At 43.1% G+C, this 13,530-nt stretch overlaps 2 protein-coding genes across 5 annotated transcripts; one reads left to right on the forward strand and one right to left on the reverse strand.

Annotated features, from left to right (window-relative positions):
- Positions 1–1,087: 1,087 nt before the first annotated feature.
- On the forward strand, positions 1,088–9,194 carry LOC120900822 (flocculation protein FLO11). 4 transcript variants are annotated; one of them, XM_040308307.1, is made up of 6 exons: positions 1,088–1,135; positions 3,590–4,071; positions 6,783–7,026; positions 7,182–7,315; positions 7,396–7,585; positions 7,653–9,194. In XM_040308307.1, the coding sequence occupies exons 2-6, from the start codon at positions 3,863–3,865 to the stop codon at positions 9,063–9,065; spliced, it is 2,190 nt and encodes a 729-aa protein (XP_040164241.1). In that variant the 5' UTR covers positions 1,088–1,135; positions 3,590–3,862; the 3' UTR covers positions 9,066–9,194. The 4 variants fall into 4 exon arrangements, with proteins under 4 accessions (XP_040164241.1, XP_040164242.1, XP_040164243.1 ...); XM_040308308.1 differs by having other exon boundaries at positions 1,115–1,177; XM_040308309.1 differs by lacking the exon at positions 1,088–1,135 and adding an exon at positions 1,308–1,398.
- Positions 9,195–9,361: 167 nt separating this feature from the next.
- On the reverse strand, positions 9,362–11,793 carry LOC120900823 (HEAT repeat-containing protein 3). Its single transcript, XM_040308312.1, has 2 exons — positions 11,112–11,793; positions 9,362–11,042 (listed from the first exon to the last, which is right to left on the reverse strand). Exons 1-2 carry the CDS (start codon positions 11,761–11,763, stop codon positions 9,676–9,678), a joined length of 2,019 nt encoding a protein of 672 aa, XP_040164246.1. The 5' UTR covers positions 11,764–11,793; the 3' UTR covers positions 9,362–9,675.
- Between the last annotated feature and the right edge of the window lie 1,737 nt (positions 11,794–13,530).

Raw genomic sequence — 13,530 nt, forward strand, 5'->3', positions numbered from 1 at the left:
TAGTGTTAAAAGCCGAGCGGCTTTACCATGGTACCGACATATTTGAAGAAATTGTATTGTATTTTAAAGCTCATTTTGATTGGCCTCGAAAAACTTAGTCTTTTTAGTCATGTTATGCCAATATAATACGTTCTATCGATACCAACATAAATGTTTACGGTAATATAATAAATGGATAAAAAGAAGGATCTAGAAGGTTCTAGATATGCCTATTATTAATTGACCATTTTGGTTAGAGCTAGTATTATAATTTTTTACATAACTATAACAGCAAGAAACGTTTACTTGGATTAAATGTGCAATTCATTTTATTAAATAATACCAAATAATTCAATGTTTCGTCGAGGCGACCAAGTCATTTATTTCTTTCATTATAATTTTTGATTTTTTTTATTCTTTTTCTAAACTTTGTAACCACTATCACTAACATTGTTATTGCTGTAAAACATAGTTTGTGAATGAATTGTGTTTGAAAATTTAAAACGAATGAACCACCTATTCTTCTCGTCAATCATATCGGCAACATTTAACACGCGGCACTAAGCTACGCCTGGTTCTGACGTCACTGCCCGATCAAAAGCGCCGATCAGTACACGAACGATCACGATCACGTCACATCATGCACGAACGATCACACCTACTACCGTATGTATGGTGCAGTGGACGAGCACAGTATTGAACACAGAAGAAACGTATGAAATTGTGTACGATCCCATTGTAATTTCTGCGTGAAGTTTTTCGATTCAAATCAATAAACACGATAAAATCAGATCGGATTGCAAAGAAAAAATACCGGAGGAGCACAATATTTACTTCAAACTTATTATTTAAGCAATTTGTACCATAACAATATTTGCCCTTATTATGCTTACAGCCGTGGCCGTAGGGACTGTAAAATATAAAAAAGCCACTGCAACCTTCATTTCTCCCAAAACGCTCAAACCCATGCAATAACTAAATGTTGATTCAAATCAGCCCATTCAAACCAGCTATGCTGCTCCTACAAAATGCTTTGCCCACACTGTAAAACATGCTGTGTATTAGTGCGGCCTTTCGATCGTCGCCGCTTTCGCTTCAACACGATTGCGCTGGCGATCGCGTTCGTAGTTTTAGTAAGTGACTCAACACAAGAAGAGTGAGTGCATTTTTTTCCCCTCCTCGATCAAATATCTTGGAGGTAGCGCGAACAAGTGTGAATTTTACTTTAAAAAATTTATACAAAAAATCCCATTTCAAAGAGTGTTTTTTACTTAATGTTAACGTGTTTGATATTTCGGATGTGAATAAAGTTTTCATCACTACATGATCATAATAACTGTGATATAATATAAACATCTAAGTGCGGTTTTAAAAACATCCATCTTCAATTGATGTGCAGTGTCTTGGTCAGCTCCTAAAGTAAAACGAAACAACTCTTTTATTTCGCTTACCGTATACCTCAACGTCGCCAATCGTTGTGGAAAGCGAGTTGGAAAATTTTCCACGTTTCGGAAAAGCGGATAATCTCAAACGCAGAACGCAAAAACCACATACTTGTCTGTGACTAAAAATAGGCGCTCTATACTTGGTGCTTTGGGGTTTCTCATAAGTAATACGTATCTCGATGTGCTGTGTGGTCGGTCGCCCCATGCGAGCTCGGCCAGTGTGTGTGTGTGTGTGTGTTGCTGGCGTGGCGCAGAAAAAAAAATGTTTACAAATTGGTTAACTTTTTAAAAACGTCGATCAAGCATAGATTTGCGCCATATGCGACGAGTCAGTGATCTAGCTGGATTCTTTTATTTTGACAGTTTAAAGTGGCTCACGGTTAGGATTTGGCAATTCAGTGGCTTCGATACGGGATTTTGATCATCAGAAAATAAAACCAAGAAAATAAATATAAACTGCCACACGCTAGCTAGAATCGAAATCCCAAACCAACCGTCCCCGTAACAACAAAGACCAGAGGAAAATCGCTGCAACGTCTGTGAATCCAAGTTTAATCCCACCGTTGCAACATCATCTCCACAACACAACCAGTGCTCCAGAAACCGTGTGTACCGTGGAGGCAAAGCAAAATAAAACATAAACAACCGTTATCGTTCCATAAGAAAGCACAGATTGTTGTTAGATCTTCTCTCGATGTATGCGTTCAGCTTGTGGGGTATGCCCGACGACGACGACGATGCAAGGCAGTACAGTATTTGTGTCCCAGCCTTTCTTTTGCCCATTATTGTGTGGCACCGCGTTAATGCGGCTGCAGGCTGGCCCCGGAGGCATCGCCATTGTGAGGTGGCCTAGAAATGACCATTCACGCATCGACACATCACTCCTACTACACTGACGGCTGCTTGATGACGTCGAACGTTGTCAGCTGTTCAATGCATCATTGGACTGTTAATGACCTCGACGGTTAGAACGGGGGGTTCAATTTTGGGTGTCGTTATGCATTTAATGTGCTCTTGCACGCAAACCAATTACAAAGTGGCTCATTGTATGGGGTTTACATTGGAAAGTGTTTGTGATAATTGTTCAACCAATGGACTTAGTGATTATCATCCATTCTGCAGCATTCTGCATGATTCAACAGTGGAAATTCCTGATAATTTTTGAAAGCGTCTTCATTTGAGAAAAAATCTCAATAAAATAGATACGAACTTATGTTTCGAGCTGAATTGTTATCTAATTACGTACGGTACACGCTATCTAGCGCTTCTTTTTGTTTGTTGATGAGCCTACAGTTACATCACCTATCATTAGCACACACCGTTGCTGGCTTCCCCGAGAAAAGCTCACGTCCCCGTAGGAAAAAAAGAAACTTCATCAACCGTTATTATCATACCCGTCCGATATCGGTATCGAACCGTCTTATCAATCGGAGGTTCTTTGTACGCGTGCGTTAGATATGGAAAAGCCTCCGGATCGTACGCACGGTCGGCTCCCCTCATTTACACGGGCATTCGTTCCCAACTTCAAAGCAGCTTTGTGAAGAAGACACTCTCTCACAAACATACATAAACTCTTCCAGCATACGGAGCACGGAGAGGGTACCCACTGGACCTGAAAGTGGGTTTTTTTTGCACCCGCCTGGTAATTTGCTAATGATTGCTGAACGTGACTAGCGCTGACCGGGCGTTCGAAAGGTGCAATGGTAATAATTTCAAGCCCCCTGGATGGCTGGATGCTCCACTGTATCAGCCCAACTCGCTTGCCTGGGCGAAACAAAACTAAAAAACACAAACAATCACCAACACCAAAAAGACTAAGAAAATACAAACAAACTAACCGTTAGTGATTAAATCGGTGAACAGCGCTTTCGTAACCACCGCTACGCCGTTACCGCGTGCGCGCGATCAGGTCGGGAAGTAGCGTTAGCGTTGCGAACGGTTCCAATCGTTACCTTTCCCATGTGTCCTGTGGGGCAACTACCGTGTTGCCCATTCAGAACCTGCAAGCCCCGTGGCATCTACCGTGCGCACCTCAAGCAGGCAAACACAGCCCTCAATGACGCGGTGATAAGATAAACGGGCGCACGCTGATAAACGGGATCCGTACGGGCACAGTGCTCTAACAACGTAGCACGATTCTTACCTATTCTCATTTACCATACCAGGTTCCTACAGTACATCTGAACACGCTGGACATCGGCGGCTAGTCGCTGGTGGATCAGGTGCAAATCGGTCCTACAAAGGTGACCGTCGGGTCGATTCGCTGTGTGGTGTGTGGTCGTAGTTCCTAAGTGCCAAAAAACGACCAGCAAACAGCGAACACAGCGGAAACGAAAGAAGCGTCCGCGAATCGTCCGAAAAAAAGTGAAGTGCATGACATCACCAACCACATCCGAACAACCGTGCCAGTGAATTCCATCGTGTGCGCACCTTCCAGAATGACCGATCTCTCCCGGCACCACCATCACCATCATCAGGGCAATGGGTTCGGGTCCGGCAGCAGCATACACGACTATCCCGAGCATCTGAATCCCTTCTACGAGGATGAAAATCACAAACGTCTTCGCTTTTTGGAGCACAAGCCGGCACCAAAATCCCAGCGCCGCGGTAGCTTGTCCAGTTTGCGCGATGGACTCCGGGAGCTATGGTAAGTGGTACGGTTTCTTCACTTGTGGGTGGGCGACAGGGTAATGGGCGAGAGCCGTTCCAGTGGGACTATTGCTGCTGTGCCGTCCTCTAATTAGCTTATTTATAGTTGTCGCTTGAGAATGGTAATTCGGTCGTTGTTTCGGGATGCTTATGAAGAGACGCAAAAATTTGAACGTACTGCCGGAAGAAGAGTGTAATCTCACACCCACTAACCCAGTAAAGGGGGCTATTTGTTCGGCGTTGTTTCGTTGGCTTTGCCGGCTATCTGGATTACATCATCACGGGCGGTGAAAAGACACCGATGACCAACACACGCCATTTTCTCCACCCTCTCAACAATCAGCATGATAGAATGGAACAAGTGGCCAATGCGGACTTGTTGCCGCTTTGCATCAAACAAGATCCTCACTTATCGCAAAATGCAATCACAAGTAGCAGTGGGTTTTTATCTATGGAAGTGCAATTATATGACGCTAGTGATACACTCTGATATCCACAACCAGCAAAAACGCAATACTATCTCCACATAAGCTCGGTGGATGATAATTGATGTTGATATGCTTACGTGCACTTCCGCCAGAGTCGCTAAAACAATCGGCATCGTTTGACACCTGAAAGGATGCTGCCATGGGATAGGGTTGCCGTCTATACCATTCGCTGCCCACCAATTTACACCTTGCCCGTGTGATTTACATTTTTGTTGAACTTCCTTATTATTTTCCGTCAGGCAAATTGCGCAGAACAATACGCTAAGCAACTGAGCTTCTGGCATCGTTCTTGTAATCCCAAGAGCGCATTAATTTATTCTAAACCATGTGCTAACCCAGCTCCTACCAAACCAGAGCGTAATTAAATCTTTGAAGCATCAATTGAAACGCCTCCCAGAAGAAGAAACTTATCGACTCGAAAGTGTAATTACTCATATAGAGCTGCTCTCCCACAGTGTTGCTGCTAGTCGTTATTGTTCTTGTTGCAACACGATCAACAAACGATCATCGTGTATGTAGGAGTGTGGAAATTTACATACAAATAACGCCAACATTGTCTTGGTCGTCGTCGTTGTCTATGTAATAGGAGCAGCTAAACCCCACCCACCATCAGTAAAAGGTTGATGGGAGAATTGAGATCATGGGGATCGGCTGCTAAATTTAGCCATTTCTTCTGAACGCAGCTCATATTTGCACTCCTTCTCAAGTGGCTTCATCTTGAATCTTGATTTTTTTAAATTATTATGGCTAGCAATCCCACATATGCCACTGTATAATGCGTTGCTTGAAGAAAAAGGGGGAAAAAATCACGAACAAATATTGTTTATCTTTATCGAAATGACTGGGTGTTGCACATGAACACATGGATCAATCAATGATTATGGGTCTGAACGATCAAGCTATACAGACAGTAGGAATCCACACGCGAGGCGGTTCCGTGGTAGTCGTCAACGCGAACGACTTAATCACATGCCCGTCATGGGTTCAAGCCTACAATGGACGTTTCCCCCGTAGCAAGGATTTGACTATCCGGCTGTGTGGCAATGGTGGATTAAATCTCGAAAGCCTGTAATAGGCCGGCTTGTTCGAGTAGGACGTTACGCCAAATATAAGAAGGGAATCCCCACACTCACGGCTAAAACACGTTAGGAAGGATACGAAGATCACAAACTAACACTTGTCTCTGAACTAAAATATCGAGCAAGAACTGATACAACATGCTTTTAAACACACATCACAAAGCTTAAATCACGGTATGACACAAATGAAGTTTAGTGTTACTTCAAAATGATAATAATAAAATAAATGTAAAAAGCTACTGAAAAAGTGCCTATTGTCATTCGTTGCTCACTAGTTTTTTCTTCTACCTACATATAAACCTATGTACAGCAAACCTCTGCAATTGATACCAAGAAATAATTTAGCTGCATTTTTAAATTTGCTTCAGTCCTCCGCTCACTTTGCTCCATACGACTTCCGATGCAACGAGGACACATAAATCAACTTACGTATTGGTGTAGTGACCGAGCGCTTCCTTGCTTGGAATTAAGACCCATTGAAGTGCTGCTTTGCATGAAAGTGTCTCCAGCCATATTGAAGATGATCTTTGATGGTTGAGTAGAATACAACTGTACTGATGTCTTTTAAAGATTTCATACAACACATTGCTTTAACTTTTACGTTTAAACTGATTATTCGGTTTGGACTATATATTTTTTCTGCAATATTATTCTTCCGTAGTGGGATTAAAAAAATGCTCATTTATGCTGTCGATCACCTAGACCCTAGCTGTCGGATCTATCCCCTCACACCACAACGTTCTGCTTGTGCTATGTGTATGCGTTTTGAGCTAATTGAAATGCGACCTCCATTCGGTTTGCTTCGTACGTTCGGCGAGACACAGCCGCGTCAAGTTCACTTCAGCTGACCCAGCGGCATACAACCGGCTTGAAGGTTTTGTCAGCAGCAAGACGTAAGTCACACGAGGAGCGGGACAACATTTTAATTGAACCGCATACTGGACTACCGGAGTAATTGAGATCGTTAGGGTGTTTCGGTCCCGGAGGCTATAGTGCTTTAAGAACGTTCAATAAATAACGTAGACGATCGACAATTTAACGAAATCGATCAACACATCAGGACAGCAGCACAACGCTCCGACGTATCCCAACGACTGACATGCTCGATCTAATTTTCACATCCGATATTAATCTGTCCACAGGCAATTTTCATCGATTCGCTTTGGCAAAAAGCGCTCATCAACGCTGGGCATTAACAAAACGTCCGAAAGCCCTCCACCGCTGCGAAGGGATACGTACGATGTCGACTCCTTCGGAAGTACCAGTGGTTACCGCAACACGGTGAACGCTCCCGGCTATGGAACGACACGCGAAAGTCAGTCGTACACCACGACACCGCTGTTCGTACGCCAAACACGATACCGCAGTTCCATGCAAGACCGTCAGGTTAGGTTCGACCCCAGTGTAGACTACTGGCACGATCACGTCAAGTGCACCGGTGCATTGTCACATACACTAAGTGCGCACAACCGTGCACTGGCGATTCGAGCACAACAATACTGATAAATATAATTGTATCTGTCTCTCCACCTACTTCGCAGGACAACGGCGGTGAAATTGGATTTATGAGGAATGATCGCTACCGCAGCACCATTCAGAATGGGTTCGCTACGTACAACACCGGAATGGTGACGTCTACGCCACGAAAGAAGCAAGCACCTCCCACACCGTACGGGTAAGAGAAGCGGGAGCATCGGAATCAGTTGGCGGAAAACAGGAAATGCAATAAATCATCAAACATGTTTATCTTTTCAGCACAACATCACGAGCGGGGCAGCAACAGTACAACAATATCAATCCTTTCGAAGCGGACCTGGAGCCAGAAGGGGACACCCTCTCGACGGTTAGTGTGGACAGCAGTTACAGCAGTACGCTACGATCGCGCACCTCCGGAACGAGAACACGCACGAAGCGACGGGCACCACCACCACCTCCAGTGGCCATTGTAAGCTTTACAGCGCATTCCTGAACAGTTTTCATCATCATTTTAATATCGAATCCTTCATTCACAGACACCTGCAAATCGCGTTGTCCCATCACCAGAGGAATCATCCGTCGTAGATGAGGCTCAAAATGAAGACCTTCGCAATCTTACCGCCGAAATTGAAAGCTTTGTGCGTATTTCATCCAGCAACGTGGACACTTCCACCAAAGATACATCGACCATACGAACGGATGCGATCGTGGAAACGCGAGAGATTAAACCCCACGATCTTAATAATAACAGTGCACAAGCTGAGATTCCTACTACAGTATCGACGATAGAATGCGAAATTGTGCAAAATAGACGAACAGTACAAGGTACGGAACACGAATCATCCCAGATTCAGAAGGAAACCAACATGGAACTACAAACAGTACCAAAGGAAGAGAAAAGAGATGAAGTACTAATAGAATCACCAAAACCAACAGAATTGCATACTAGCACATCGATTTCTGTTGACACAGCTGTATCGGGTTCTATCGAAACAAGCCCAAAGCCTTCACCCAGAAAAAAGGCGGACAAAACGCAAACTGAAATTACTGTTGATGCTGTTACCACTAACCCTCAGCCAGACGTTGATTTTGAAAATCTCGCTCTGCCAGAAACCCCAGTCCCAACGAGAAGGTCAAACCGTGAAAACCGCGAGAAATACATTACTCAAGATGTAACAACGATCCACAAAACGTCGTACGAAAAGCCTACCATGGCACCGAAAGCAGCCCTCCCATCAACCACCGAGGAGGGAGATGACGATGAAGGTCCAACAACCACGATCATAGTGGATAACTTGCGGTACAAGCATAAGGTGGCTCCAATTCATACCGAGATTAGCACCAAGATCGAAAATGCACGCATGAAAATAAGTGAATCTACCGGCAACCTCCCAACGATCGCGAACGAAAGCGGCAACAACGACAGGCGCCGCTCTGTTAGAGATATTATCGAGTCAATCAATAAGAGCCAGAGCATGCTCAAGGTTAACCACGATCAGTCGACCAATGGTTTGCACGAAACACAGTCGACTGACAGCATGGCACGAAACATACGGGAGCTCAATGAACGCGAAAGGGAAATTCAAAACTTGCTGCAAGATATCGACACACGCTATGGGACGCATAGTGCTGAAGGTGATAGTACGCTCAGCGAAGTCGCTACCGCCAGCGAACTTCCAATGCTGTCCGACGGTCGAGGATCGTACTATGATAACTTAACGGATGATAATCTTAATGATAACTTGGACGACAAAAATAACGCTGCTTCGGGATTCCGCGTTAAGAAAAGTCCCACCAAAACAGTGCTCATTGCGGAGGGTGGTGACGACCAACAGTTTCAAGATTGTATCAATTGGAACCCGCTACCGAAACCGAGACGTAGCCATATTTTGACGGAAAATGGAGCAGATTCCCAGCAGGAAGCAACGATATCTAATGCACCATCCTGATGTGCCTTCAACTAGTTGTTTACCTATTTGTTCGATCTTGTACTATTTAATAGAAGATACTGCGTGATTGTACTTTAGGGACACAAAATAGAATAAACTTTCTGTTGCAATATTATTTATACCTTAAAACTGGGACTAATTGAAACAATTTTAAATTAAATTAAATATTTGTGAAATATCCTGCACCAGGGAGCGTTATGCAGTAGATTGTTCTAAAATTTGAAAAATTATTATTATTAATATGAATGTGCACAATCAGTGAAAAATTCTTTCTTTTACTTACAATTTTAAAACGATTTTGCGTGTATGATATTTATTTACGGTATGACGACATAAACATCATTGATAGAGACGGTTCAATCACGAACAATAAAAATAAATTTTGAAAAATAATCTGACTTCACTACAATGTTTATTGTAGACGCATTTATAATCAAAAATGAATGATTTAAGCGAACTAAACGGCAAATGATTGAAAACAAAGTTTAAGGCATTAGAACGTTAATTCAACAGTACTTGCAAACTTTGTTTGTATTGGCTTTTATAGATTGTATTTTGACCTGACTTGACTTGAACTTGACTTGACCTGCACTAACACTTCCAAGCACGGTTACGATTCCATGTTTGGTTTGAAGTTTTTCAATTCCGTTTCTAAATATTTACAAAACCGACTCAAATTGGTACGTACCGTACTGACTGCCGGGAACCGGTCGCCTAGCTGCCGTTTGTCTCGTTTCAACTTTTCCCTCATAATGCGATCCAGCTGCTTGCACTTCGCTATCATTCCTAGCTCATGCATGATGGAGTGCCAATCGTTGTCGGCAAAAATGTCCATCATTGAATCGAGCGCCTCCGCCAACACCCAAACGTCCTCTTCGTTGGCGCAAGTGTTCAGCACGAAATCGATGATAGCTTTTACGTGCGATTCGGGCAGCAAGCATCCCAAAATACCCAGCATCCGCAACCAGTTTGCCCGAATTTCTACATCCTCACATCCCGTCACGCCGTTCAACATTAGTTGCAAATCATTCTCCGTCATTTGTTGGAACAGCTCGGGGCTCTGGCGCAAATGTTCCAGTGCAGCACGCATCAGTGACGTCGATGCTTCCAGCAGCTTCTCGTTACGTTCGCCTTGGAATACCTGCTGGCCCAAGTCAATCCATACATTGTAGACGGCCGCTGGCCCGCCCAGATCCTCCGTTGAAATGTTGTTGCACAAATTGTGAAGACACAACATGGCGGAGATCCGCATCCCGTCCAGCTTTTTCAGCGTGCCCTGCTCCGACTCGACCAGAATTTGGTACACATTCTCAGCCACCGGTTGGGCCTTCTGCCATAGCTTCTCGACCAGCGCGAGCGATTTGATAGCTTCCAGGACTTCCACCGGCACCTTGTCCGTGTTTTCTACACTTTCATTCACCGTGTTTGTGTCGTAATCGTACACGCTCTCTGCATCTGATCCACCATTATCATCGTTTTCGTTGCCTTCACTCTGCCAGTCATCTTCCGAGGAGCAAATGTTGGTCAGTATTTCAGCCGCTATTCGTTGCGCTTGCAGCAGCCTTCCGACGTTACGCACTTCCAGCTCTCCCTCCGATGGCAAATCGGCCTTTCGTCGACGCTGGTGTGATTGTGCTTCTGTTTCTTCATCGAAAACCACATCATCGGTTACTTCTAAATCGACCAGATCCTTTTGCGGTTCAAGGGGAAGCATACTGGTTAGATTGCCCAAAGCTGACCGATGGTTCGTTTCCAGCGTTTTCGAAACACAGATCAGAACTTGGCTCGTGTGACTGTTTAAAAGCACCGGAACATTTCCAATAATAGCGGCGGCTAAGGTACGCAGCATTAACGATGAATTGTCCACCACATCGATTGCCAGCAGCGATGTAAGCTCCGATCCATGGTTCGCTAGCACCCGCCAGGATGACGCATTGTCTTCGGAAACCACCAGCAAGCATTGTGCTACTGCAATAGCTATAAAGGAAGTGAATGATGCACGTTAAATAATTTTTATAACAAGGTTGGGGTCCTCTTCGCACTTACCTATTTCCAGCCCATACACGTTATAATTAAGAAAGGTTACGAAAGTCTCCAACAACTGGGACTGATTGAACGCATTCAATGCGTCCGATGTGCTTTCACACAGGTTCCACAGCAGATTCACGGCTTGCAAAAACGTATCCGAATGCTCATCCATCTGGTTCTGCATATTCTTATCGAATGTGGGCGTCCACTGCCCATTGCTAGGGTATCGGGTCAGCAGAGCCAACAGCGGTGTCAGCACATCTTGATCGACCATGAATTCGCACAGCTCCACGCTGACCACCGAAACGTTTCGTAACGCACCGGCAGTGGCATGCCGTACACTCTTGTCCGGATCCACCAGCAAAGAAGAAGCTATCCGAATCACATTATTACCCACCAGTTCACCCACGTTGATCTCGCCCTGGCAGATAGTGGCCAGTGACTGCAAGCCACAAATTTTTTCCTCCGTGACGGCTGACTCCAGTTGCTCCACGATAGCTTCGACCGGAGTGCCGGATTTCTCGGTTCCGCCCATACCCTGTTCTATCAGTTCGTTTACATCCATCAACCCGGTAGGGTTGGTTTTATTACGGTGTGTTTTTAATTTCTTGGCTTTACCCATTTTTACAGCAGTAGAAACGAAAGTCGTACGCCGGACCACCACGCGCATCAAACTAACGAAAACAATTGCACGTGTTTATGTCAGCTGTCATGCTGTCAGTGTTGCCAGATTATTTTGGCAGATTTCGGTAGGAGCAAAAACATTTTATCTGTAGTTTATGGGGTATTTCTGGTCACTCTGGTCGCCATACCTTTCGAATGCGTGTTGCACAATGGGTTAAATTCGTGTGAAATTTGGCATATTTGTGGAATTATTTATCACAGTACGCTGTCAACAAACTCAGATTTAGCCTATTTTTGCTATTAAAGTTGTTTATAAAAATAATGAGTTATAATAATTCACACACAATTGCTAGAAATAATGGCATATTAAAGGTTTTTTCTCTAGATTTACAGCAGTAAATTACATACAGAAGCTTTCTTGCAAAGCTGCCCAACAGCATCTGTCAGCTTGAAAGAGTCAAATAATGAAATGAGTGCCTATCAGCAGCTAAAATGGAAAATACCCGTTGAGTACCTGTTTTATAATTTCGTTAACTCAACGATTTAGAACTCTATTTATATCCTTAGAGACAAATGAAGTCAAATGGCCCAGAATTCATCACAATAGTCAAATTTGCTTTATCAGCCAATTTGTACCGATGTCAGGCATTAAAACTTTAAAGTTCCAAAAAGTTCGGTACACGTTCTTAAGAAGCCTTCGAGTTTCATCGTAAACCATACACACCATGCTTATCAGCTGCAAACTTCCAAAGAGTATCGTGTACTTGTTAAAAAGCTCCATAGTTCCACATGGAACACATCATCATCATCTCTTAATCAGCCACAAAGTACGACATCCGAACGATTTTTTTGTTAAACAGCCTCAAATCATCTATATTGTTCGAGCTGGCTATTTGGGAAGTGCTTCCTGTATATTTTTCTATCAGTCCCTGTGAGCTGTGTTTGGGTTAGATGTGGGACTTATCATCATCATTATCATCTTTTTTATATTCACCAGGAACTGTCCAAAAAGGCCGTATTGCTATCATTATCATTATTATCACTCCCACATTTTAATTACTCTTTCCCGAATGTTTTCAATTTGGTTTAAGTTGTTTCAAATTGTTTCGAAAATCAATTAAAAAAAACAATAAATCGTGAATTGTTTTTAATAGGAAGTCATTCAATTCTTTTTCGGTTATAACATGGAAAACCCTATAAGTAAACTACAATATTTTATGATTTGGCAATCACTTCACAATCAGAAGATAGGTTACGACATCGGGCTTAGCTTTGGCTTGCAATAAAAATATTCTCTGTATCTAAAAGGACAGTGATTCCCAATATTGTTTCTAATGCTCACCAATGAGTCATAGGATGTTTTTATGAGCGCAAAGTGAAGAAAGATAAAATGTTTTCACTTTCAAAAGTTCTTATTAACTAGACGCAACATCTGATAACCACTGACCACTGAGGATTTTATAATGAAAACCTGTTGCCTAAATATGCTGCATGAAGATTTCGCAGGCCTTGCATATGATCTTGAATATGACCTTGAATGATCGACAATTTATTAAGAAGAATTTTTACTTTTTTCTGATTTGTTCAATTATATCACTAAAATACTTAATATTAAGCCCCGATTCCTATCCTAGTCCTTAATTAGCGTAGTACCAATTTAAAGTATCCCAAAACTGCTGTTTCTAAATAAAAATATACAATTTAAAGCCCTTTAGTATAACACGCTTAAGGAAAGCTAAACATACATCATCTATTTCAGCTAATGGAGAGCATTCGTCAGCGTTTACATCAGATGTAAAAGGAAAATAATGTA

This window comes from Anopheles arabiensis, chromosome 3 (genome assembly GCF_016920715.1).
Source record: "Anopheles arabiensis isolate DONGOLA chromosome 3, AaraD3, whole genome shotgun sequence".
Taxonomy (NCBI): Eukaryota; Metazoa; Arthropoda; class Insecta; order Diptera; family Culicidae; genus Anopheles; species Anopheles arabiensis.